The 22,874-nt window shown below is 38.4% G+C and overlaps 2 protein-coding genes across 3 annotated transcripts; both read left to right on the forward strand.

Moving 5' to 3' along the window:
* Positions 1–10,950: 10,950 nt before the first annotated feature.
* LOC112165230 (mediator of RNA polymerase II transcription subunit 15a) lies at positions 10,951–18,475 on the forward strand. 2 transcript variants are annotated; one of them, XM_024301679.2, is made up of 12 exons: positions 10,951–11,197; positions 11,540–11,673; positions 11,771–11,882; positions 12,014–12,134; positions 12,612–13,952; positions 14,098–14,168; positions 14,864–14,938; positions 15,082–16,449; positions 16,558–16,905; positions 17,329–17,523; positions 17,625–17,713; positions 17,891–18,475. In XM_024301679.2, exons 2-12 carry the CDS (start codon positions 11,564–11,566, stop codon positions 18,096–18,098), a joined length of 4,038 nt encoding a protein of 1,345 aa, XP_024157447.1. In that variant the 5' UTR covers positions 10,951–11,197; positions 11,540–11,563; the 3' UTR covers positions 18,099–18,475. The 2 variants fall into 2 exon arrangements, with proteins under 2 accessions (XP_024157447.1, XP_024157449.1); XM_024301681.2 differs by having other exon boundaries at positions 14,107–14,168.
* A 1,573-nt stretch (positions 18,476–20,048) lies between these two features.
* Positions 20,049–22,815, forward strand: LOC112165235 (F-box protein CPR1). The gene is made up of 3 exons (XM_024301695.2): positions 20,049–20,206; positions 20,641–21,919; positions 22,510–22,815. The coding sequence occupies exon 2, from the start codon at positions 20,663–20,665 to the stop codon at positions 21,905–21,907; it is 1,245 nt and encodes a 414-aa protein (XP_024157463.1). The 5' UTR covers positions 20,049–20,206; positions 20,641–20,662; the 3' UTR covers positions 21,908–21,919; positions 22,510–22,815.
* The last annotated feature ends 59 nt before the right edge of the window (positions 22,816–22,874 follow it).

The following is a 22,874-nucleotide window of genomic DNA, read 5'->3' on the forward strand; positions in this document are numbered from 1 at the left end:
TGATAGCGATGATGAGGTGTATGATGATGATGACATGGGTCCTGAGGAACGAGCAGGATTCCGACAAGCAATTTGTAACTCCAAACAAGCACAATGGGAAAGGAAACACCTCCACAAAGTTCCTAACAGAGGACAATCTTCTGGGTCTAGTAGAGGTACACATATGCAACGAGCATCAAGTTCCAGAGAATCACAACCAATGCAACCGTTGGCACCAAATCTTAGCAAATCATTCCAAGCCCGCCAAAAGAGTATTAAAAATCTCTTTTCAAAAGGTTTAGTAAAGGAGGTAATGGGTCATTTGATTGCAAAGTTTTTCAACCACGGTAATATTCCTGCAGAGAAAGCAGCATTTCCTCATTATCAAAATATGGTGATCAGAATCCAAAGAGCATGAGAAGAAGTTCAACCCCCCACACCTTATGAGATAAGGAACAAGTATTTGGATATGGAGTTCAAAGACATTTCTGAATATGTAAACACCTTGAGGGCAACATGGGAGACTTATGAATGCACGATCATGTGCGATGGATGGTCAGGGCCAACTAGATTGTCTATCATAAATTTCATGGTCTACTCCAAAGGTACCACTGTTTTTCTCAAGTCAGTTGATTCTTCTGGTGAGAAAAAAGAGCATCACTATATATACAAACTCTTGAAGGAAGTTGTCAGAGAGGTTGGAGAGCACAATGTGGTTCAAGTGGTGACTGACAATGCTGCTAATTATGTTAAAGCTGGTAAGAAGTTGATGAAACACCATAATATTTATTGGACTTTTTGTGCAGCTCACTTCATTGATCTCATGTTCGAAGAAATGGGGAAGCAAGAACAAATTGCAAAGGTGATTGACAAAGGTAAAATTATTTCAAAATACATTTACAATCATAATTTGTTGTTGAGCAAGATGAGGGATTTTTGTAAAGGAGAAATTATTCGTGCCGCACCAACTCGATTCGTAGCCAACTTCATTTCATTGGAAAGCTTGGTCAAGAAGAAGTCAAGATTGAAGCAATTGTTTTCAAGTGATTGGTGGACCAACAGTAATTTTAGTCGCACTGATCATGGTCGCATTGTTGAAGATATTATATTTGATCAAGCATTTTGGAATCAAGCAGAAAATGTGTGTCAAATTTCTGAGCCCCTTTATAAAGTATTACGTGTTGTCGACATAGAAGTCTATCCAACCATGGGTGCTGTTTATGAGTTGATGCGTGTAATGAAGCAAGAGTTAGAAAGAAAGCATGGAGCAAAATGGGTAGTAAAAATTATCAATGATCGGTGGTTCAAAACATTATGGTACGATTTGCAATCAGCAAGTACATACTACACCTATTATTTAGCAAACTATAATTATTAAATGTAGATGTAATTTACTAATTGTTATATACATTTCTTTAATATAGGTTATTACTTGAATCCTCGATATAATTATAGACCAGGCGTCGGAGATGATTGTATGCTTATTGAAGCTGTGCATAAAGTTTTTTCTAAATTGGACCCCAACTCTCCAACAATAGGTCAATTCGGAAAAGAAGTTTGATTCCCACCGTCTAAAGATATTTACAATTCTGTTATTATTTAGGTTGTTATTTGTTAGTTTGTTTTAAGAGTCAAAAAATTTTTGGGTGAAAACTTATCTTTCACTAGGCTCATCTTAGTATGATGCGATGTCTAGGATTGGTTTGGATGCGAGAAGTGTTTACAAGTGAGCATAGCTCCACCAAAATCGCTCCTCTCCTAACCTGGTCGTATCCGAAAGGAGTTACCTAAAGAAGATGAGAATAACCTAAGTCCAAAAATATTGCATCTATACTTGATGTTTGCTGCCTTTATTGCTCCGTATAAGCTCCATTGATTATGATAAATTTTAATTTTTTTTGTGTGTGATGTTCAGCTTACCTATTTTAAAGATGCAAAACTAAATTTTGGCACGCCAACAGCAATTGCAGCCAGAACAGAGATGTCTCCTAGTGAGTATATATTAAAATATTTCATATTTTCATATGAGTCCACATAATTACTATGCTAAGATGTCTAACTTATGCAAATGAATTTTTATGATAGCCGATTGGTGGGTTATGTATGGAAGTAGTGCACCTACTGTGAGAAAGTTAGCTATTAAAGTATTATCACAAACAGCATAGGCATCTGCCTGTGAAAGGAATTGGAGCACATTTGCACTAATTCATACTAAGCAAAGAAGCTGCGCATTCTCAGGTGGAACAAAAAGATCCATTGGATGTCTTTGATATTGGTACTAAGTTTGATGATGAAGAGAGTGATCAACTTTATGAATGGATCAGGCCACTTCATTTGGATGATGATGAACGCAATCCATCTCCCAGAGTTGCTGAACAAGCACGTGTAGAAGGAATAAATGTAGAGCAAGTAATTCAAGAAGAGGTTATAGGACCTGATAGAGAATCTATTGAAGCGTTAGTGTGCCGATCTAATCTTTTACCTCGATCCTCTCGCAGATAGTCTCATGGCTCACATATTCCTTCAAGGACAAATGATAGCTCTAGCACAAGATCAGGAGGCTCATCAAGCATCAGAGGTGGAGATAGTGGAAGTTACAGCGGAGGTGGAGGTGATGATAGAGTTGGAGGTTATAATGGAAGTCAAATTGGTCATATGAGCCCATTTACTGGTGAGCCAAACTTCACACATGCAATACAAGATGAAGATCATAGGAGTAGGAGAGCAGGATTAGGTATTGGTGCTATAGGAAAACACTATACACCAAGGGAAAGAGGTCAAGGAAGCATGTTAAGGCATGAAGATGATTCTTTATCTCCCACTTTTGACTCATTTGGTGTGGGAGGAAGCAATTATGGACCTTACTCTTATGGGCAAAACTTGGCAATGCCTTACCCAGCATACATGACGCCTTATGGGATGCAATTAGGTGACAACTCATGGACACAATCTGAAGGACAATCTTCAAATGATTATGGTTATGGCCAAAGTCGAGCAATGCATGATCCCTACTATAACTACTAGCACCGAAACTCGCAGCCAATCACCCAGGACCCATATGGTTAGTATGTAAGTCAATACATGCAAAACTATAGCAGGGATGTATCATTTCATGAATATTCTTCACAATACACTCAAGACTCTACATATAGAGATGATGAAGATAGTGAAGATTTTGTACCTCATCGGTCTTCTACGTGGTTCTAAGTTACTCATGTAATTCAAGGTGTAATGTATGATATGTATAAAGAATGTATATAAGGCGTGATGGCCTAGCCTCCCATTGGGTTTCCAGCCATAAAAAAAAAATTAGATGTTTATTTCAAAAAACTTCAGAGTTGTTGGCGATTCAGTGTTTACAGTTTTATGTTAAATTATAACAAATTACTATATAACAATGTTTATTCAAGGTTTTCTTTTCATATATAGTAGACAACTGATAAAACAAACATATCCAAAAGTTTCACTTAAAATTTCCATATTTTTCTTCAAATTTCCATCATTTTTCTTGATTTTTTATCGAAATCGATATATCCTCGAAATTTCCGTTTTCGGAATCATCGATATTTCCTCGAAACTTGATATTTTAGTCCTTGGATGCGCTTTTGTTCGCAATCATTAGAGGTATTGCAAAGGAACTCATTTCAGTTCTCTACGCATGGAATCTGTTGGCTATCTATAGGTGTGCTTTGCCCTAGGAGCGTAAAGAGTTTATGTGACAATAATCAAGGTGCCATTTGGCAGGGGGAACTTAGGCTATTCCATGTCCTTGAATTAATATTGATGGCCCAGCCATCGTAGTTACAAAAGTATATGCTCAGAATCAAAATGGAGTCATAATGAAAAGAACTTGAAATTTTATTCATAAGCCAACAGAGTACATCATTGTCTCTTAACCATTAGGAGAATCTAATCCAAATGCTAGCTAATGCAAAACAAAGGTAGTTATTGAACTTCTTTCGGTAACTCCAAAATAAATATGACCAGGTGAGTAAAGGGATGTCGGTGGAGCAAAGCTCGCTTAAGTACCACTTATCTCAAAACCTTCCTAAACATTATACTTATTTTGGATGAGCCTATGTGAAGAAAAACTAAACCAATGACATTTACTACAAAGTATATGGCAATTGCCTATTACATCTCTTGGAAAAATAAAGACTTAAACAGAATTGGCGATCTATTGATCCCAGCCAGATTTGTAGTCTTTAACCCTTCACTCTAGGTCATCTTCTTGATCTTCTTGTTCCACATAATGAGCTTCTCTTGCTTCACAATATGCTTTGTAGGGGGTGACAATTTCTTCACGAACTCTACAAATGTGTGCCCAATGACCGGATACTCCACATCGAGAACATGCATCTCTTCGCTCAGACTCCATTGATTAAGGCGCTTTGAAAGCATCATTTAGATGGCTCCTAGTGTTGGTGGCTCCACCAACATGGCTAGAGGTGTTGCCTCCTTCTCTCTTTCTACGTTGACCTCTTTGGTTTCGTGTTCACCTATTTTGGCGGTTACCTTCCCAAGTAGAGCGATTATATGGACCAGAAGGTCTAGAAGTATCCCTAAGATTAGGGTTTCGTTCTTGGCTCCCTCTCTTGGGAGAATGACTATAATTGGATTTCGGAATACACTCTGTTTCTACGGATCTCTAATTATAGTTCTTCACAAGGATATTGTCATGCTTTTCAGTGACATTCATAGCTCCAATAAGCTCATGAAACCTTATGATCCATCCTGCAGTAACATCGATTTGATAGTTCTTAGCAACCACCAATGCAGAGACAGAGAAGGTAGAGAGAGTCTTCTCAATCAACATCTCATTTGTGATCTCTTTACCACAGAATTCCATTAAAGATTTAATGCGAAGTGCTTCCGAGTTGTAGTCAAGAACTGACTTGAAATCACAGAAGCAGAGGCTATGTCATCTCACTTCTAGGTCAAGAAGCAGGGAGTCACGGACGTTACCAAATCTTTCTTCAAATAAGACCCACAGCCTTCTGGGGTCTTCTTCATTCATACACTTATACTGGAGCGAATCATTGATGTGCTCATATTATCCTATATTTCTATGCCTCGTAATCTTGATTTTTATGTTTAGTTCTCCTTATTTATGATTCATGTACATCTTTTAGTGTTTTTGTAGGTTTGTTCCATAGAAAGAAGAAAAGAAGCTAAATTGAGCTAACTAGGATTGAAAGGCGATTGCAATACCATATTTGAGAATCTGTCTGTGCAGAACACCCAACTTCGCCAAATTATTGGGAAATTCTCGGATCTAATTAGACAATGATCCTTATATTCATGGAAAGGTACGGATGTCTACTTTCTGTAGAATTTTACGGATCTCAATTTCAATACTTTTAGAGAAAGTTATGATTGTTTAAGTGAAGATAGGTCAGAACAGAAAATCTGCTCGGGAATTTACAACCATTCGTGGAGAACTCAAGTTTCATGGCACAAGATCATCAATCCTAATGTTTCAAGGAAGTTAATTCAGATGAAGATTAAATGATGAATTTATTCCTACTTCTACAAGAGATATTTCAAGGTTTTCCCATTCCAAATGAAGAAAGAAATCTAAACCCAAGTTTTACAAGGAAACATGAAGCCAAAGATGAGCAAAAATCTTCCCTTTATAAGGGAGAGCACGAATTTACATGAGGATGGGAGTCTCGGGAGCACAATGTAGACGCCTAAGGAGTAGAGATGACTCATCCATCTTCCCTTCTTTTTCCCTTCCATTCTTTTTATGTTTTTTCTATGTTTTATATAGTTATCTTTTGCTAAACCTTTTTCTAGAGTTAGGATGAGGCCCTATCATGATTGTTTATGTGCTTTGATATTATATTGATGGATTTATAGTTTCTTTATGGTGAATTCTTAGTCACCATTTGAATTGATGTTTATGTTTAAGTTCTTTGATTGATCACCTTAGGGCTTTGCATCTAGTAATTAGAAGATGAATTTGAGGCGTACTTGCAATATAATTCAAATTAGCTTCTTGTGATTAAGAGTTGTGAATTAGATTATTGTCATACCTGAAGTAATGGTTTGCATGATTCTCTTGTTTTTTAGAACGTAATGAGTCCTATGTGTTAACTGTATGCCATACCTGGATAAACTACATGTTAGGATATACAACCTCTGCCGTACCTAGAGAGAATCATACACTTAAGGAAAACTATGGTCTAAGTGCCATACCTGGACTTAGATATAGGAATTGTCATCAAAAGAAACAAAAGAATTTGTTAATTGTATCGAAACATAAATAAGATTGTTAGTGGTTGATTCCAAAACCCTAGGTTTTATCATCTTTGCTTTTCAACTTATAAACTTTATTTTGTTTGTTTGTTTGTTTCACATTATTTCTTTATTCGAAAATCTAAAAACAATACTTTCTTTATCTTAAATGTTTATTGTGTTTTTGTGATTTTGTGTTTGGATTAATTGAGTTAGGGTTTAAATAAATTATCAATCCTCAGTTGGAACGACCTCGTACTTGCACACTATACTATATAATGACGATTCGTGCGCTTGCGAGTTTTAATTAAAATTTCACAACAATCATCCATATGACGAGTCATTAGGATGATGACTTTTGCCTTATTTGCCTCTAAGGCTGCTCTATTTGCTTCCAAAGCTTGAGCTTGCTCAACAGTTAACACGTCCTGGCTAGGCTCGAGAATCGTATCCAAGATTTCATCGGCCCTGAGATGCTGGTGGACATCACGAACCCACCTGTGATATCCAGAGCCAATTGTTCCCAATGGAGCAAAGTCCAATTTGTTTATGTTACTCATCCTGAAAGAGAACAAGAAAAAGGGTTAGTTTCGGAGCAGAAAAAGCTACCACGAAAACATATAAAATTTCTGAGCGTAATCGCTTCCAATAAATTCAATTCCAAGAAGTATTGTATTAGATCGAAACAATGACATAAGTGGTCGATCATAAATTCTCTACAAACTCTAAGTTTGGAGATCTCAACAAGCTCCAAGCTTGGAGTGAGCACGAACCCCCACAGTTCGGCTTAATTAGGTCTCCTCTATGATGAAGAAAGGGGGGTAGAAGAAGGGATGTTACAAGTCCTCGAGAAAAAGAAGAGAAATTGAATTTAAAAACTCTAAAAAAAAGGGGAACTTTTAGAAAAAGAAAATACCTCGAAATAGGTCATCGGAAAATTTGACCTGAAAAAGTGCCTGGAAAAGTTGACCAAAAACGGTCAACTGGCGTTGACTAGAGTTAACTAGCGTTGACATGTGCTGACGTGGCAGTGGGCCGCGTTAGTGGGCCTGCATCAGTGGGCTTCTGGGCTGCCTTCTTTCCCTTTTTTTCCCTTTCTTCTGCCGATTTTTCTGCAGGCCGGTTCTGCAGTTTTTAGACTGGTTTTTTTAGTTTTGTTTTCGGTTCCTGGATCCTAGGATGGAGGTGCTGTTGGTGGAAAAATTTGGTAGCAATCGGAGGTCCGAGAGGTGGTGAACCAATGCAGGGATCCCTTTTTTTCTTCTGAGAGGGCTGGTTCGATACTTCCGGTGGCCGGTTCTGGTGGTTCCACAGCCGGTTCTGGAATCCTAGGATTGAGAACTTCGATATATGAGGCGGTGGTTGCTCGGGTTTGAAGGCTACGAATTTTGGGTTTCAGGGTTAAGGCTTCGTGTTGATAACGTGTTTAAGGAAAACCAAAATTGGGAGAAAATTGAGTCGTGCTTTCATTGATAATAGGGGTCTCTTTATATAGAGGATTACAAGACATAGAATCAGAGTTGTACAAGGAAAGATAATCGTACAATTAATCGGATATCTATGAATATCTCTGAGAATATCTCTAATTCTAAACCCTATTACAACTAGGTCATGTAACCTAGGGTTTGGGTTAGAGACATATTCTGGATTTACTTGAACAGTTTTATAGTTTTGTTTGAAATGTTTTGTCTGTATCTATAAAACAAATTAATTTTTGTTGAGATCTTGTTTTTAAATTTTATTTTCATAAGAGGGTAGAGATACATTTTAATTTCTATTTTTAATTGAACTTCTATAATTTAAATGGGTATTTTCGTGAAATCGAAAAGTTCAGGTACTGGTTGTGATCAAAATTGAAGTTCAGGTACCATCGATAAGATAGAAGATAAATTCATGTACCATTTGTGATAATAACCCTATTTGAAAATTAGAGGGAATCATCTTTTAGGAAGTTTTCACACTCTTCTATGTTCTCTTTCAAATAATATTTATTCCCATCATTAAATATGTGATTATATTTTCCAAATGTAAAAACTATTACCATATTTAATTGTGAGTAATAAATTATAGAGAATGTGATAGAGAATCTGTTGGAATTATGGAAGAAAAATTATAGAGTAAAATGTCGCTATAATAGAGATTTTATAAGGAAATTGTTGGAGATGCTTTAAATGTAGAGATGTAGTTGTCACTCCATACACCCAAATAACACGAAAAGCTCTTTTGAAACTGATGGCACATACCTCTACGTCAATATGGTTTGTAGAATAATTCCAAAGTCGCACAGGGATCTCATTGTGCCAGAATAAACCAAGACCACGGCAATCATCACTGTAAGGGGAACAAATGATGGCATCAAAGCCTAGACTCCTCCTTACACCAATTAAAAGGTCGAGAGAGGCTATGGTTTCAAATAGAAAAACAATGCTAAGGTTCGTTGTAGCACAATACTGACAAGAGTATCATGTATTTCGGTGTTGTTGAGACTCTAACAGTTCCAGACTAGCTAGGATCTTAAACGGCAGCATGGGGTACATATGACGAGAAGAGTCGTCAGAGAGTGCAGATCAACGGGTTGCCGATCTAGGGTTTTGCTAGGGGTTTTATCTCTAAAGTCATACTAAGTTATAGAGAAACTGTTGGAGATGCTCTTATGCATGTAATATGAATAACATGACATAAATGGATGTGTACTTATTAGATTATCAAATTGTCTATTATATAGTTGGTCTGGAAAATAGGTCAACCTTTTCATATGTTAACAGTAACTTCGGCTTTATACCTAGTTGATCTAGTTTATATTCAAGCCTAATCCCAAAAATTCATCCATTAAAATTAAAACACTTAACACAACGAGAAATTATTGTTTGTAACATGATAACCAAATAGACGAGATAGAAGATTGCTGAAGCACAAGAACTTTGTTTAACTTTTCTCTCCAAACCTCGGCAAGGAGAAAATTTAAGTTTTCTTTATTTTTCTGAACTTTGCCTAATTACTATGCTTTATTTAAAAATATCATATTAACGCCGTAGTATTTTGTTAAAAAATTCTCTCTCTCTGAGAAAACCCTAAGGCGGCTTCCGAACCTTGCAAAAATTCTCGTCCGGCGGAGTCCGGTCGCCGGGGTGGTCTCCAGCCACACCGCCACCATGGGTTTGCTGCCGGACGGGAGATCTAAATGCTCATGGGATTGTCGGAGGGAATTTGCTCGGGTTTTGTCAACAATTCGGCTGGGTTTGTTCGATGGGGTGTTCGTGGGTTTACGGATCCAGTCGTCGATCCTCACTGCTGGATTCTCGGATCGCCGGTGCCCTTGATTTCGATTCGACGGTGGGGTACGGTCACGGACCTGGAACAGCGTTGGGTATCTGTGCTGGTTGCATCTCGTGGCGGCGTTAGCTTGGGACGGCTTGGAGGCAAGGCGGAGAGGGCGACGCGGGTCGGGCGATGTGGGTCAACCGGAGCGAGGTCCGGTCGGTGGAGGTCCGAAGGGATGGTGGGAGGCAAGGTGGACTGGCCCGAACCAGAGTGATGGGCCTGGAGCAAGTTTTTCTTGGTGGACTTCCTATTGGGCCGCTCACTGTTGGGCTGGGGTTTTGCCCTAGTCCATTGCTATTTTGGGCTGGGGTTTAGGCTCTTGGCCCAAACCTATGTTTTTAGCTTTTGTCTAATTACAATAAGTTTCTTGTATTAGAAACCTAACGAGTGTAGTTTGGCTTGTCTATTCGCTATGTTTCCATAGCTTTTAGGCTCGCTTTTAAAGTGAGCGATTAGTTCGAATATAGTTGGTCTATCCTATGTATTACTGTGGCTCCTCCACGAAACCTTGATCTGGCCATTGTTATGTGTCAGCGGGTGAGTATGTAATGACTTTCTTGGCATGCGCTATTATCAATGGAATTACCATTCAATTCAAAAAAAAAAAAATTACTATGCTTTATTTTCATAGTTTTTAGGCTCGCCTTGATTAATAAGTGAGCACTGGTTGCCTAATGGGTGATGCTAGCATACCACATCCTAAACTTGCCCTAGAGTTGGTAAGGGAAGGTATGTATTTGTGCCATTATGGCTTGAGATAATGAAATTGATTAGTTTGATTCAAAAAAAAAAAAAAACAAGTCATTAATAAATTTCTAAGTTATAGTGTAATGATATTTAACTGTTTATTTCTATTATTTATGCAAACATAACAAATGTGTTCGTGCTGTGTTATCGTGTATAATTTTACGGATCTCTATGAACTCACTTACTTTTTACTTTCCTTCTTCAAATTAGATATATGAGACCTAGAGCTTTTAGTAATGTTTAGTTGGTCACCATGAGAGAACTTGTATCATACTAGGATTATCAAGAGCTGTGATTAAAACACATAAATTAAATATATGCGATCGTGGTCATTAAAACTAGATCCAATGATGTAACCACAAATTCTCGCAACATAGGAAACGTGTAAATGTCACTGAAAAATCATTAAAAGTAAGAATTTTACATCAGTAATAAGTTCGTATCATGTCACCCTGAATAATTTTACAGATCCCAACTAACTTCCATTTTTCCTCCTCCTTTTTCTTGTCCAAATCTCTAGCACTACTTGCAATGTCACTTGGATTATAGTTCTTGACTGTTGGATATAGCTCCGGTCAAAAGTCTTCCAAGCCGATCGCATTATCCGAGTCAACCCGACCCGAATATTAGAAAAACACGTCTATAAATATAAATATAAATATTCTTCTTCTTCTTCTTCGTTTTAGCCAGAGCTTTTTGTTTTGATTTTCATGGCTTCCAAACCAAACCCAAATATTGGTTTTCCTATCAGTTAAATTCGAAACTCATCGTTTTTCATACTCACAAAACCGACTTGATTCCTACGCATCATCCAAAACCCGTTCCCCTGATTTGAGCTTAATACCCTCAATTTCAATCTGATCCCAGTTTGGGAATTTCGGTTTCACCTTCAAGGTTTCAATCTTTAAAGGTAAAGGTAACTTTTTTATGTAATTTTTGCGGTCAATTTTCATGGGTTCGACACTCTTGGATTATTCGAATATGGGTTTATGTGTAAAATTTAATCACCATGGGTTTTGTTCATCAGATTGTTGAGGATTTTGTTAGGGTTAGGGTTGTAAGTGGATTGCAAAGCTTGGATTTTTGCATGCTTGAAATTTAGGAATTGCGTGTTTGAGTTGGCTAAATCAATGGATACGATTTTGTGGCACAAAGTTTTGTAGAATCACTATCATGGTTCAAATTTAGCAACTAGTGTATGAATTTTGTGCCTTGGAGTTGGTGCTTAATCTGTTTTGTGTTGAATTTTCAGTTTTTTGGGGCTGGTTAGGTTCCGATGGACACGAATAATTGGAGGCCTCCTCAAGGTGGAGAGCCTGCGATGGATGCAGGAGATTGGAGGAGCCAATTACAGCAGGATTCGCGGCAGAGAATCGTCAATAAGATGTTAGTATGCCGAAATTTTCGAGTGCATTGGTGTGTTTATCTTGAATTTGTTTTTGTTGTGTGGTAATAATGGCTTTTGAATTTGTTGTATGTGAAGAATGGATACATTGAAGAGGCATCTTCCCTTCTCCGGTCAAGAGGGATTGCATGAACTCAAGAAAATTGCTGTTAGGTTTGAGGAAAAGATTTATACTGCTGCTACAAGCCAGGTACTTTTGGTGTCCTAATCATCTATGGTACATGTAAACATTCTGTGTGTATTGTAATGTAATGACTTAGATATATACTGTTTCTTTGCGTGTAGCTAGCAATTTGATCTAGTTTCTGTCTTTTTTTGTAGTCGGATTATCTACGGAAAATTTCTCTGAAAATGCTCACTATGGAGACCAAGTCTCAGAACACAATTGGCACTTCTTTACCAAGCAACTCTGCTGGTAATAGTAACAGGCCCCCTGATCCAGGTAAAAACACGATGGAAAACATGCTCTTATTTAGTGCACTCTAAACTGGAATTCTTTTGATATAAACTTCTTGTTTAACTTTTCTTGCAAAGGATGGAGTCATGAGGCTTCCCAAAAATTAGAAGGATTGTGTCATGTAAACCATATTGAATACAAAATCGTTTCTCCTTCTCTTCACCCATTTATTGTCTGGAAATGTTACTTCGACCTAGCTTTTTTCTTTTCTTTTTTGGTTATATGAAGCATAGTTTTAAACCGTTACAGCTTTACTTGATTCTCTTTGAGACTTTCGTTTCAACTATTGATGGCATTTTTGTCTAAAAAGCTAACTATGTTTAGCATTAATTTCTTTTCATTTGGTGTTTTTTGCTGTATTTTGCTTGAGTAGGATCTTTCGGTATGCAAGCCCAAGTCCCCAATTGTTTAGCATTAATTTGTTTTCATTTGTTGTTTATTTGTTGTATCTTGCTTGAGTAGGATCTTTCATGCAACCCCAAGTTCCCAATCAAGGACAGTCACTCCCTATGCCAGTGCCAGCCAATCAATCTCAACCACGCCAACAACTCTTATCACAGAACATTCAGAATAACATTCCGCCCAATTCTGCTGGCTTATCATCTGCATTATCTCCTGCATCTGGGCTCACCCAGACTCCTGTACCGAGTATTGTTGGAAATGCAAACTTGCAAAGTATGTCGGGGACATCACAGAATTCATTGGGGAACTCCATCGGCCAGGGGGTAACTTCAAATATGTTTGCTAATTCCCAAAGGCAAATGCCAGGACGACAACAGGTAGTTCCGCAGCAGCAACAGCAGCAAACCCAGAATTCACAGCAGTATATGTACCAGCAACAGTTACAACAACAGCTCATGAAGCCAAAATTTCAGCAGCAGGGAAACATCCAACTTGTGCCAAATCATATGCAACAGCAACAACAGCAGCAGCAGAACTTACTGCAATCACCTCAGTTGCAATCTTCTCAGCAATCTGTTATGCAACCTCCTGCAGTGCAGTCGTCTCTCTCTAGTCTTCAGCAGAATCAACAATCTGCTATGCAACACTCTTCACAAGCCATGCTTCAGCAGCATCCTCAATCTGTTCTGCGGCAGCAACAGCAGCCTCAACAGTCTTCTGTTGTTCATCAGCAGCAAACACCAATCCCACAGCAGCCAATACTGCCCCCACAGCAGCAGCAGCAACAGCCACAGCTTATGGTGCAACAGCCAAATTCAACAAACTTGCCGCAGAATCAGCTTATTGGACAACAAAACAATGTAGGGGACATGCAGCAACAGCAACAGCAACAGCAACAGCAAAGGTTACTAAGCCAGCAGAATAATATGTTAAACTTGCAACAGCAGCAGCAGCAACAACAACACCAATTAATGGCTCAGCAAAACAACCTCTCAAATATGCATCAGCAACAGTTGGGCACTCAGAGTAATGTTACTGGATTACAGCAACAGCAGCACCTTGGTACTCAAACTGGTAACTCAAGCATGCAAACTAATCAGCACTCTGCACACATGCTGCAATCCAAGGTTCAGCAACAACATCAGAGTCCAGCATTACAAGGACATCAGTCCCAACCTCAGGTGTCACAGCAACAATTATTATCACAGATTCAATCTCAGCCTGCACAGATACAACAACAGATGGGTATGCAACAGCAATCAAACCCGCTACAACGAGATATGCAGCAAAGGATCCAAGCATCAGGTCAGGTATCAGGATCCATGCTTCAACCACCAAATGTAATGGATCCGCAAAAGCAGTTATATCAAGCTCAAAGAGCCCTTCCTGAGACGTCATCAAGTATGTTGTCTGCAATTATGCAGTTTCCTACTCTGTTTCACTTTCTATTAGCTTGTTTTTGCCCATGATCAATGTTCTGCTAGCATTGCTTTTTCTAATTATAAGGTTTTGCAAATATTGATGTTTGTGTATGTATATTGTGTAGCGTCTCTAGATTCCACAGCCCAGACTGGACATACAAATGGTGCTGATTGGCAAGAGGAGGTCTATCAAAAGGTGAGGTCCCTGAGTTCTAGGGATTATCCACAGGCTTATTGGGGTGTTATTAGCTGCTGTAACAACCTGAAATAATGGTACTGAAGTATGAACATAGTAGAAAACAGTATGTAGCGGGTGATACCCTAGGGTCACATGGTTCAGAACAAAATTATGTCCACTTGTGATATAGTATTTGAAAGGCAGCAAAGACATTGCTTTAGATTTAGCCATTTGGGTGGAGATAACATGACATCGTGGTGCTAACCTGGGAATACATCAACTAGATTATAAATGGGTAGAAAATCAATTTTCCTGTTGTACCAGAAGAAATTTGACATTCACATATCCCATATGATGGAACTTCTAGGAAGGTTTGGCAGTTTTGGTAGGGGTTGTATTAAGGCTCTATTAGGTCTCTGCCGACATCAACAAGTGATGTCAGCAGTAAACTAGGTTTCCCATCCTGGCAGTACGGAAAACTTACTATTATTCCCAGATGAAAAGATTCCAAGAGTAAAGCAAACAATGCTTTACAGATTTTCTTTGTATTTTTCATAATAGTTAACTAAATAAATTCCTAAGGTTCCTCAAATGCAAATACTTTTGAAGATTTTTAACAAGTAATAATCAAAGAGATCTTGTGATCTTATAAAATCTGCATTATGTGGATACAACAAATATTTTACTAACTATATGCTTGTTTTGATTTGCAGATCAAAGTCATGAAGGATATGTACTACCCCGAACTAAGTGAAATGTACCAAAAAATTGCTTCTAAACTTCATCAGGTGTGTCTTCCCATTTTCCTTCTTGGTATTTTTTACTCTTTAAGCAGCTGATAATAATGCCTTTGTACATGGCATTATTATCAACATGCTGACATTAGTGGGTACAAGGTCTTTGGCTTACCACTCTTCTTTCTCTTTGCTAGCACGACTCCCTTCCACAACAGCCAAAGTCAGATCAGCTTGAGAAGCTGAAGATGTTTAAGACCATGCTGGAGCGCCTGATAACAGTCTTACAAATTTCCAAAACTAGCATAACACCTGGTTTGAAGGAGAAGTTGGGTTTATACGAGAAGCAGATAATAAATTTTATTAATACAAATAGACCCAGGAAGCCTGTTTCTTCTCTGCCGCCAGGGCAGCTCCCCCCACCGCATATGCAGTCCATGCAGCAGTCACAATCCCAGATTACTCAAGTGCAATCTCATGAAAATCAGATGAACCCACAATTGCAATCCCTGAACTTGCAAGGTTCTGTGCCAACAATGCAGCAGAACAATATGACAGGCTTGCAGCAAAATTCTATGTCTTCTTTATCTGGGGTTTCAACAGCACAGCAAAACATGATGAATCCGTTGCAGCCAAGTTCCAATATGGATCCAGGACAAGGAACCACACTGAACTCACTGCAGCAGGTCCCTGTGGGCTCTATCCAACAGACTCCTGTCAGTGCTCCCCAACAAGCTAACATGAATGCCTTATCATCACAGAATGGGATTAACATGCTGCAGAGCAACATTAATCCCCTTCAGTCAAATTCTGGTATGCTTCATAGCCAACATCTGAAACAGCAGGAACAGCAATTGTATCAGAATCAACTCAAGCAACAACAATTTCAACAACGACAGATGCAGCAGCAGCAGTTGATGCAGAAGCAGATAATTCAACAACAACAGCAGCAGCAACAGCAACAGCAACAACAGCTACAACAGCAAGCAAAGCAGCAGCTGCCTGGACAGTTGCAGGCACACCAAATGTCACAGCTTCACCAAATCAGTGATGTTAATGATGTGAAAATAAGGCCGGGGATGGGTGTTAAGCCAGGGGCCTTTCAGCAACAAATGTCTGTAGGCCAGCGTGCTTATCCTCATTCACAATTAAAACCGGGATCTCCATATCCTATCACATCAAGCAACCAACTCCTTCAGGCTCAATCTCCTCAACTGTCACAGCATTCTTCTCCACAAATTGACCAGCAGTTGTTAGTCCCAAAAGCTCAAAATGCTAGTTCACCATTTGTCATCCCATCTCCTTCAACTCCCATAGCTCCATCACCTATGCCAGGAGATTCAGAGAAACCTTCCTCACTCGCAAATGCTGGGAATGTTGGACATCAACAAACAACTGTTGTCGGAGCTCAGGTCCAGTCCCTTGCCATCGGCACCCCTGGGATATCAGCCTCTCCTTTGCTTGCTGAATTTATTGGTCCAGATGGCACTCATGCTAATGCTTTGTCAGCTATATCTGGCAAGTCAAGTGTTACAGAGCAACCTCTTGAACGCTTGATTAAAGCGGTTAGTAATGCCAGTTCTTTTCACATCCTCCTATTTTCTAGTACTTGGTTTTAACATCCATTTTTCACTTCTCAGTAGCGTTTGACTAAAGGTAACCATAATTTTCAGGTCAAGTCAATATCGCCAAAGGCATTAAGTGCATCTGTCAGTGACATAGGCTCAGTAGTGAGTATGATTGATAGGATAGCAGGTTCAGCACCAGGTAATGGATCTAGAGCTGCAGTTGGTGAGGATCTGGTTGCTATGACAAAATGTCGTCTACAGGCGAGAAACTTCATCACTCATGATGGAACAACAAATGGGACAAGGAAAATGAGGCGATACACCAGTGCCATGCCCTTAAATGTTGTGTCATCAGGTGGCAGCATGAATGATAGTTTCAAGCAGTTGACCTGTTCAGAGACATCTGACCTGGAGTCAACTGCAACGTCTCGTATCAAAAGGCCTAGGATTGAGGTATTAATCTTCTTTCCTTGTCATAATAACAAAATATGTGATTGATGCACACATAATAGCTATATTACATACATAAATAACAATATCACCAAGACTGAGGATAGTTTCTTGATCCCTCTCAAAATATAAAAGAGGACTGCAGCTAGGTTTACTTCTGCACCTATGCATACACTTTTATGTGCCTGAAGTGCTGACACAATCTGAGATTAGACACTTAAACCTGGGAGTTGTTTGCTTTTGTTTTGTATTGTGGAAGATGGAATTAGTAGTTAAATTCCTATGTTTAAAAGATGTTACATTGTTGCAGATCATAACTAAGTGTTCTTTGCTGAGGAACTTCCTGTTTTGGTGTATTCTTCAATTTATGGTTAAAAGGGCAGCTGCTTCTTTGAAATGGTTATGTGACCTATCTGATCTTTGCAGGCTAATCATGCTCTTATGGAAGAAATAAGAGAAATAAATCGGCGGCTTATAGATACAGTTGTTGATATCAGTGATGAAGATGTTGATCCAAGTGCGGCTGCTGCTGAAGGGGGTGAAGGAACCATCGTCAAGTGCTCTTTTGATGCTGTGGCTCTCAGTCCCAACTTGAAATCGCAGTATGCTTCAGCACAAATGGTTGGTCCTTAGACATTACTGCTTTGATTTGTTACCTGTATGCAAATATTGATTTGATAACCAAATTAATTGATGTATGCATTTACTACAATGTGGTGCAGTCTCCGATTCAGCCATTAAGACTGCTTGTTCCGACAAATTATCCCAACTGCTCTCCAATACTGTTAGACAAGTTTCCGGTTGAAGTCAGGTGAGGAAATAAAGTTTTGGAAATTCTTGACATGTTGCTATTGCTTCTGTTACATGAACCTAATAGATTTTGCATCCACTATTGCAAAGTATCCGCCCATATGGCGGTGTCCTTTTTCTTCTCCCCATTTAGGTGTCCTTTCTTTTTGTTATTGACTCCAATGTTCTATTTTGACAGTAAGGAGTATGAAGATCTTTCTGTGAAGGCAAAATCAAGGTTTAGCATCTCTTTACGAAGCATTTCGCAGCCCATGTCCCTTGGGGAGATAGCAAGGGCTTGGGATAATTGTGCACGTACAGTTATTTCTGAGCATGCACAGCGAAGTGGTGGAGGCAGCTTCAGCTCAAAGTATGGGACATGGGAGAACTGCCTGAGTGCCGCTTGATTGTCATGCAGACGTAAACAAAGCTATTTTCTATGGGTGTAATAGCCCTTCTGCATATTTTATACCCACCGTTGTGCCGTGATGATTGAAGCAGTTTTGGATACCTGGTAGGCAGATGCGGTGATAGGAAGGAACTTGCAATATTTATGTATGATTAAACTTTCCGAAGGGGGGACAAAGTTTGTCCCAGGTTATCCCTGGGTGATATAGTTGATACTGTAAATAATGTCAAGTGTCTTTGAGAATGGAGATGCGGTATTCTGCTCGGTCCGTCTGTCTGTCTGTAACAATACTGTGCTTGAGCCTTTCCTAAGGTTGTTCTATAGCTTTCGATTTGCTTATTATGATTAGTGTGGGCATTTTTAGCAATGCGGTTAGTTCCAATGTTCCATACTCCATTGGCAGATGTTATGCTAGCACATGAATTTTGGAGAAAATAAAAAGTACAATAATTCTTAGAGATTCTTTGCTCGAGTTCCAAGGAAGTGTTATGATCCAAACTTCTATCCGAAAGTACAAACACAAAGAAACTACTTTTACTGTCGATGACGTCATCAACAAAGGCATGTCACGATCATTTTCTTCAACATACACCCTAATTTGTAAAGGAATTCATACTTTTTTTTTTTTTTTTTTGGTTGAGATTCTGATAAAAATACACTTTAATTTATTAAAAAAAAAATATAGAGCGTAGATGGTAAAACGGAAAGTCTGAATTTCACATTTCACTATCTTTTTTTAGACCAATTCTTTTATCTAAAAACCTTGACCACAAATTCTAAATAGTAATATTTTCATGTATTATAACACGAATTTTGATTTTTTGCTTGAGCAAGGGTAGATAAACTTGGTTGATCGTGGAGTTATGTCTCTTGCAGACATATCCATGGATATAACTAAGCTAGTTCAGACGATTGGTATTTCTCTTGTTTCATTTTGAGATATTGACACTAGAAGAACTATGACAAAGTCTTGATGCCATGAAAAAGCTGTTGTAAATTGCTTCTATATCGTAATACTAAACGGAGTACTCATCAATTTCACCCATATACTTGATTGGGGTAAGTATGTTATTAAAGTGTTCTAAAGAGACTATATTTTATCCCAGATTCCCAGGAAGCTTCAAACGTATTTAGGAATTTTATTCAATCAAATCCTCATGAACCAAAAAAAAAAAAAAACACAAATTTAATAAGTTATAATTCTAAGATTGTAAAGATAAGAGTAGCGTGGAGTAGGGCTGTCAATTCCGACACGACCAGATAACACGACTCGAAACCCGCATGAAATAAAGCGGGTTGAACCTGCACGATTAAAAAGCGGGTCAACTGTGGGTCAACCCGCCATGACCCATTTAATAAATGGGTCGGCTACGGGTTAACCCGCCAACACGAAGTGAACGAAATTTTGGACGTTGGGAGTATTTAATCATAGGATTAGACAATTTGAAATATTTTGCTTTATAATTATTGGATTTAATTATTTATGAATATATATAATTATTTATATTCTTAGTCTTGTGGAGTTTTTAGTGAATTTAATCAATTTATGCATTTTTTTTAGTTAAATAGGTCGCATTGTTGACCCTTAAATGAGTTATTTTGTCTAACACGACGCGACCTATTTCTTAAATGGGTTAAGCGTGTTGGAAATGGATAACCAGTTTAATAAATAGGTTGGGTTTGTGTTTAAATTTTTGACACGATTATTAAATTGATTGAGTTTGGGTTTGTCTATTGCGACACGACAAATACTTTGACCCGACACGACCCATTGACAGCCCTAGCGTGGGGGTGGGCTAAAGTTATTTATTATTATTATTATTATTATTATTTTAAAGAAGGAGTTTTAACGACGTTTTAGGTCATAATGTTTTGTTAGCTGTTTGCAAAATTATGTAATTACGGTTGAAAACTCCATTACAGTCGTTAACAAGCGTTTGTTTACAGACTGCTTAAACCCTGACTCAGAATTCAGGTTTTGAGTTTTGAACACTATAAATAGACTCCCTCCGTCTTCTTTCTCTCCCTTATTAGGGTTTGCGCCGAAGCCTTATTCTCTCAAGTCAGAACAGAAGCCGCTCTCCTTCTCAGACGAAACTTGTGCAGGTAATCAACTCTCTCTTGCTCCAATTTCGATGCCTGTTCCTCTAATTAAGAAAAAGATTGAAACTTTAGCCATTTAGAAACACAATGCTGTGTGAAAGCCTTTAACTTCAACTCGCATTGTTGGTGTTTGTGATGCCTGTTTCTCTAGTTTGTTTCATAAACAAAGAAAAAGATGGAAACTTTAGCCATGTAGAAGCGGAATGTTGTGTATTCCTTGCCTGTTTCTCTAATTTGATTCGCAAACAAAGAAAAAGACCGAAACTTTAACAATGTAGAAACACCGTGTTGTCTGAAAGCCTTGAATTTTAAGTCAGATTGTTAGAGTTTGTGCTGTTCTGAGATCATATCTATTTATCTAGCCTAGGTGAACAAGATTACTATCCGACTTTATTCTGAGATGAGCCTGTATAACTTTGTCTCTCTGCAAATTGCAGCAATTTACTGAAAACCGGAGCAATGTCAGACTATCTTCCTCAGGAAGTCATAACCAATATATTACTTAGACTACCCAGTAAATCTTTGGTCATATGCACCTCAGTCTGCAAGTTATGGAGGTCCATGATTAAAGACTCGAGCTTTATTGGCGCCCACCTCAGCCGCATGATCAATTTTAACAACCACCATGGCACTCACCTCCTACTACTTCACAGGTTTTCTAGCATCAGGGACCACGTGAGTTCAGTCCACGGGGTAAAAGAGGAGGTTTACTCTTTGCATTATGATAACAATGCTTTTGATGATTGCTGTGAGACAGGATTTCAATCTCCAATTGCTGATACGGAAATGCATAATGAGTGTTTCCGCGTGGTTGGTGTTTGTAATGGGCTGGTGTGCCTCGCAGATGATTTACAATGCTATGGCTACAACTTCTTGATATGGAATCCCTCTATAAGAAAGTTAGTAACCCTTCCCAAGCCTGGCCTTACCTTTCAGACTGTTGGTGGGTATGATGCTTATCACGGGTTCGCGTTTGATGCTATTACCAATGACTATAAGGTTGTGAGGCTTGTCGAGGATCAATATGGATGGAATGACGAACAAACTGAGAATCGAACTTTTGTGGAGATTTATTCCCTAACTGCAGGCTCATGGAGTAGTCCTAGGTTTGTTGATCCCCGACCTTCGTTACTTGGAGAACGCTCAGCCCAGGCTTTTGTTAATGGGGCTCTTCATTGGGATGCATACGGTTTGGGAAGTAAGCTACATTATATATTGGCATTTGATGTGGGCAGTGAGTTATTCCGGGAGATAATGATGCCAAAGAGTTTGGATTGGGATTCATTTAAGTCATGGCATGGAGACTTGTCATTGCGATTGTCTGTTTCGGGAGATGGAAAATCCCTTGCTCTGTTCATGAGGTATGATGATGGTTATATAAATCCCAATTCTTTACTGGATGTATGGGTAATGAAAGAGTATTGTGTGGAGGAGTCGTGGACCAAATTGGTAACTCTCCGGCCACAAGGTCCACAAAGAAGTTTACCTAGAGCTTTATGTTTTAGGAAGAGCGGTGAAGTAGTAATGGTACGTAATCTTAAGCAGCATTATGGAGGAGAAGAAGCTATAAATGAATTAGTTTCGCTAGATCTTGTGAGTGGACAATTCAAGAATCTTGGGATTTGTGGATATAAATATTACACCATTGATCCTTATGAAGAAAGCATTGTCTTACTTAACAAGAATGAAGCAGTTTCTTGCTGAGGAATAGAAGAGGTAAGTTGATTATGTGGAGAGCTGTTTTTCCATATATTTCTATGGTCTTGATTTTGTTAGCATATATGATCATTAGATTTTGTAATCGCAACGATGTTTCATATTTCATATTTGTGGAGAGCTGTTTTTCCATATATTTCTATGGTCTTGATTTTGTTAGCATATATGATCATTAGATTTTGTAATCGCAACGATGTTTCATATTTCGTATTTGTAATACCTTTTCTGTCATTTATTCAGGATGAGTGTGAGTGTCTTTTAACTTTTAAGTGTTTGCAAAACAGTGCACTGGAACATTTGGTCACATGGCAAAGTTTGTGGATTGATATAGGCAGTTTTATTTGCTTAATGGTTCATGCAATGATTGCTTTCTTTCCAATACAGTTCATGTAATGGATTGATAAATGCAATTTTATTTGCTTGCTCAGAACTATCCATAGCTCATTTCCCAATTTCTCTTTAGATTTACCACGAAGAAGCTAAGTTCAGTGATGAGGAAGTAATCAAATTAGTATATGTGACTACAGATATCTATCATAAAACTCCGCATTGACTAACATTGTGCTCTTTCGATTTATGTTTTGTTGCAGATTCGTAGTGCCAGTACATAACGACAATCTTTTGCTTTAAGTGCTATTGTATCTTCTTTGGATGCAAGTTCTAATCCAAGTGCCTTTGTATTTTCTTGAGTAGTTTTCTTCTGCTATTGTAAACTTAACTTTGAGAGAACAGTTCGGAAATATGAACTATTGAGGAACTGCTTTTGCAATTGTACGTTACTTATTTCCCTGAGGTCATTAATCATCTATATTTATTATGCCAACCAAGTATAGGCTGTAAAAAATGTGAACTGCAATTATTTATTATGTAAAAAATGTTATGGTTTAACCGTTTAATCATCTGTCCTTGAGAGAACTGTGAACAAAGATTATTGTAGTTGGTTTTAGTATTTTAC

This window comes from Rosa chinensis, chromosome 5 (assembly GCF_002994745.2).
Source record: "Rosa chinensis cultivar Old Blush chromosome 5, RchiOBHm-V2, whole genome shotgun sequence".
NCBI lineage: Eukaryota > Viridiplantae > Streptophyta > Magnoliopsida > Rosales > Rosaceae > Rosa > Rosa chinensis.

Excerpts from the sequence above, each read along its gene's own strand:
- LOC112165235 (XM_024301695.2), top strand. The coding sequence starts at position 20,663 with ATGTCAGACTATCTTCCTCAGGAAGTCATAACCAATATATTACTTAGA.
- LOC112165230 (XM_024301679.2), top strand. The coding sequence starts at position 11,564 with ATGGACACGAATAATTGGAGGCCTCCTCAAGGTGGAGAGCCTGCGATG. Across the intron at positions 14,169-14,863 it reads AAGAGGAGGTCTATCAAAAG|ATCAAAGTCATGAAGGATAT; the intron begins GTGAGGTCCCTG and ends TTTGATTTGCAG. Across the intron at positions 14,939-15,081 it reads TTGCTTCTAAACTTCATCAG|CACGACTCCCTTCCACAACA; the intron begins GTGTGTCTTCCC and ends TCTCTTTGCTAG.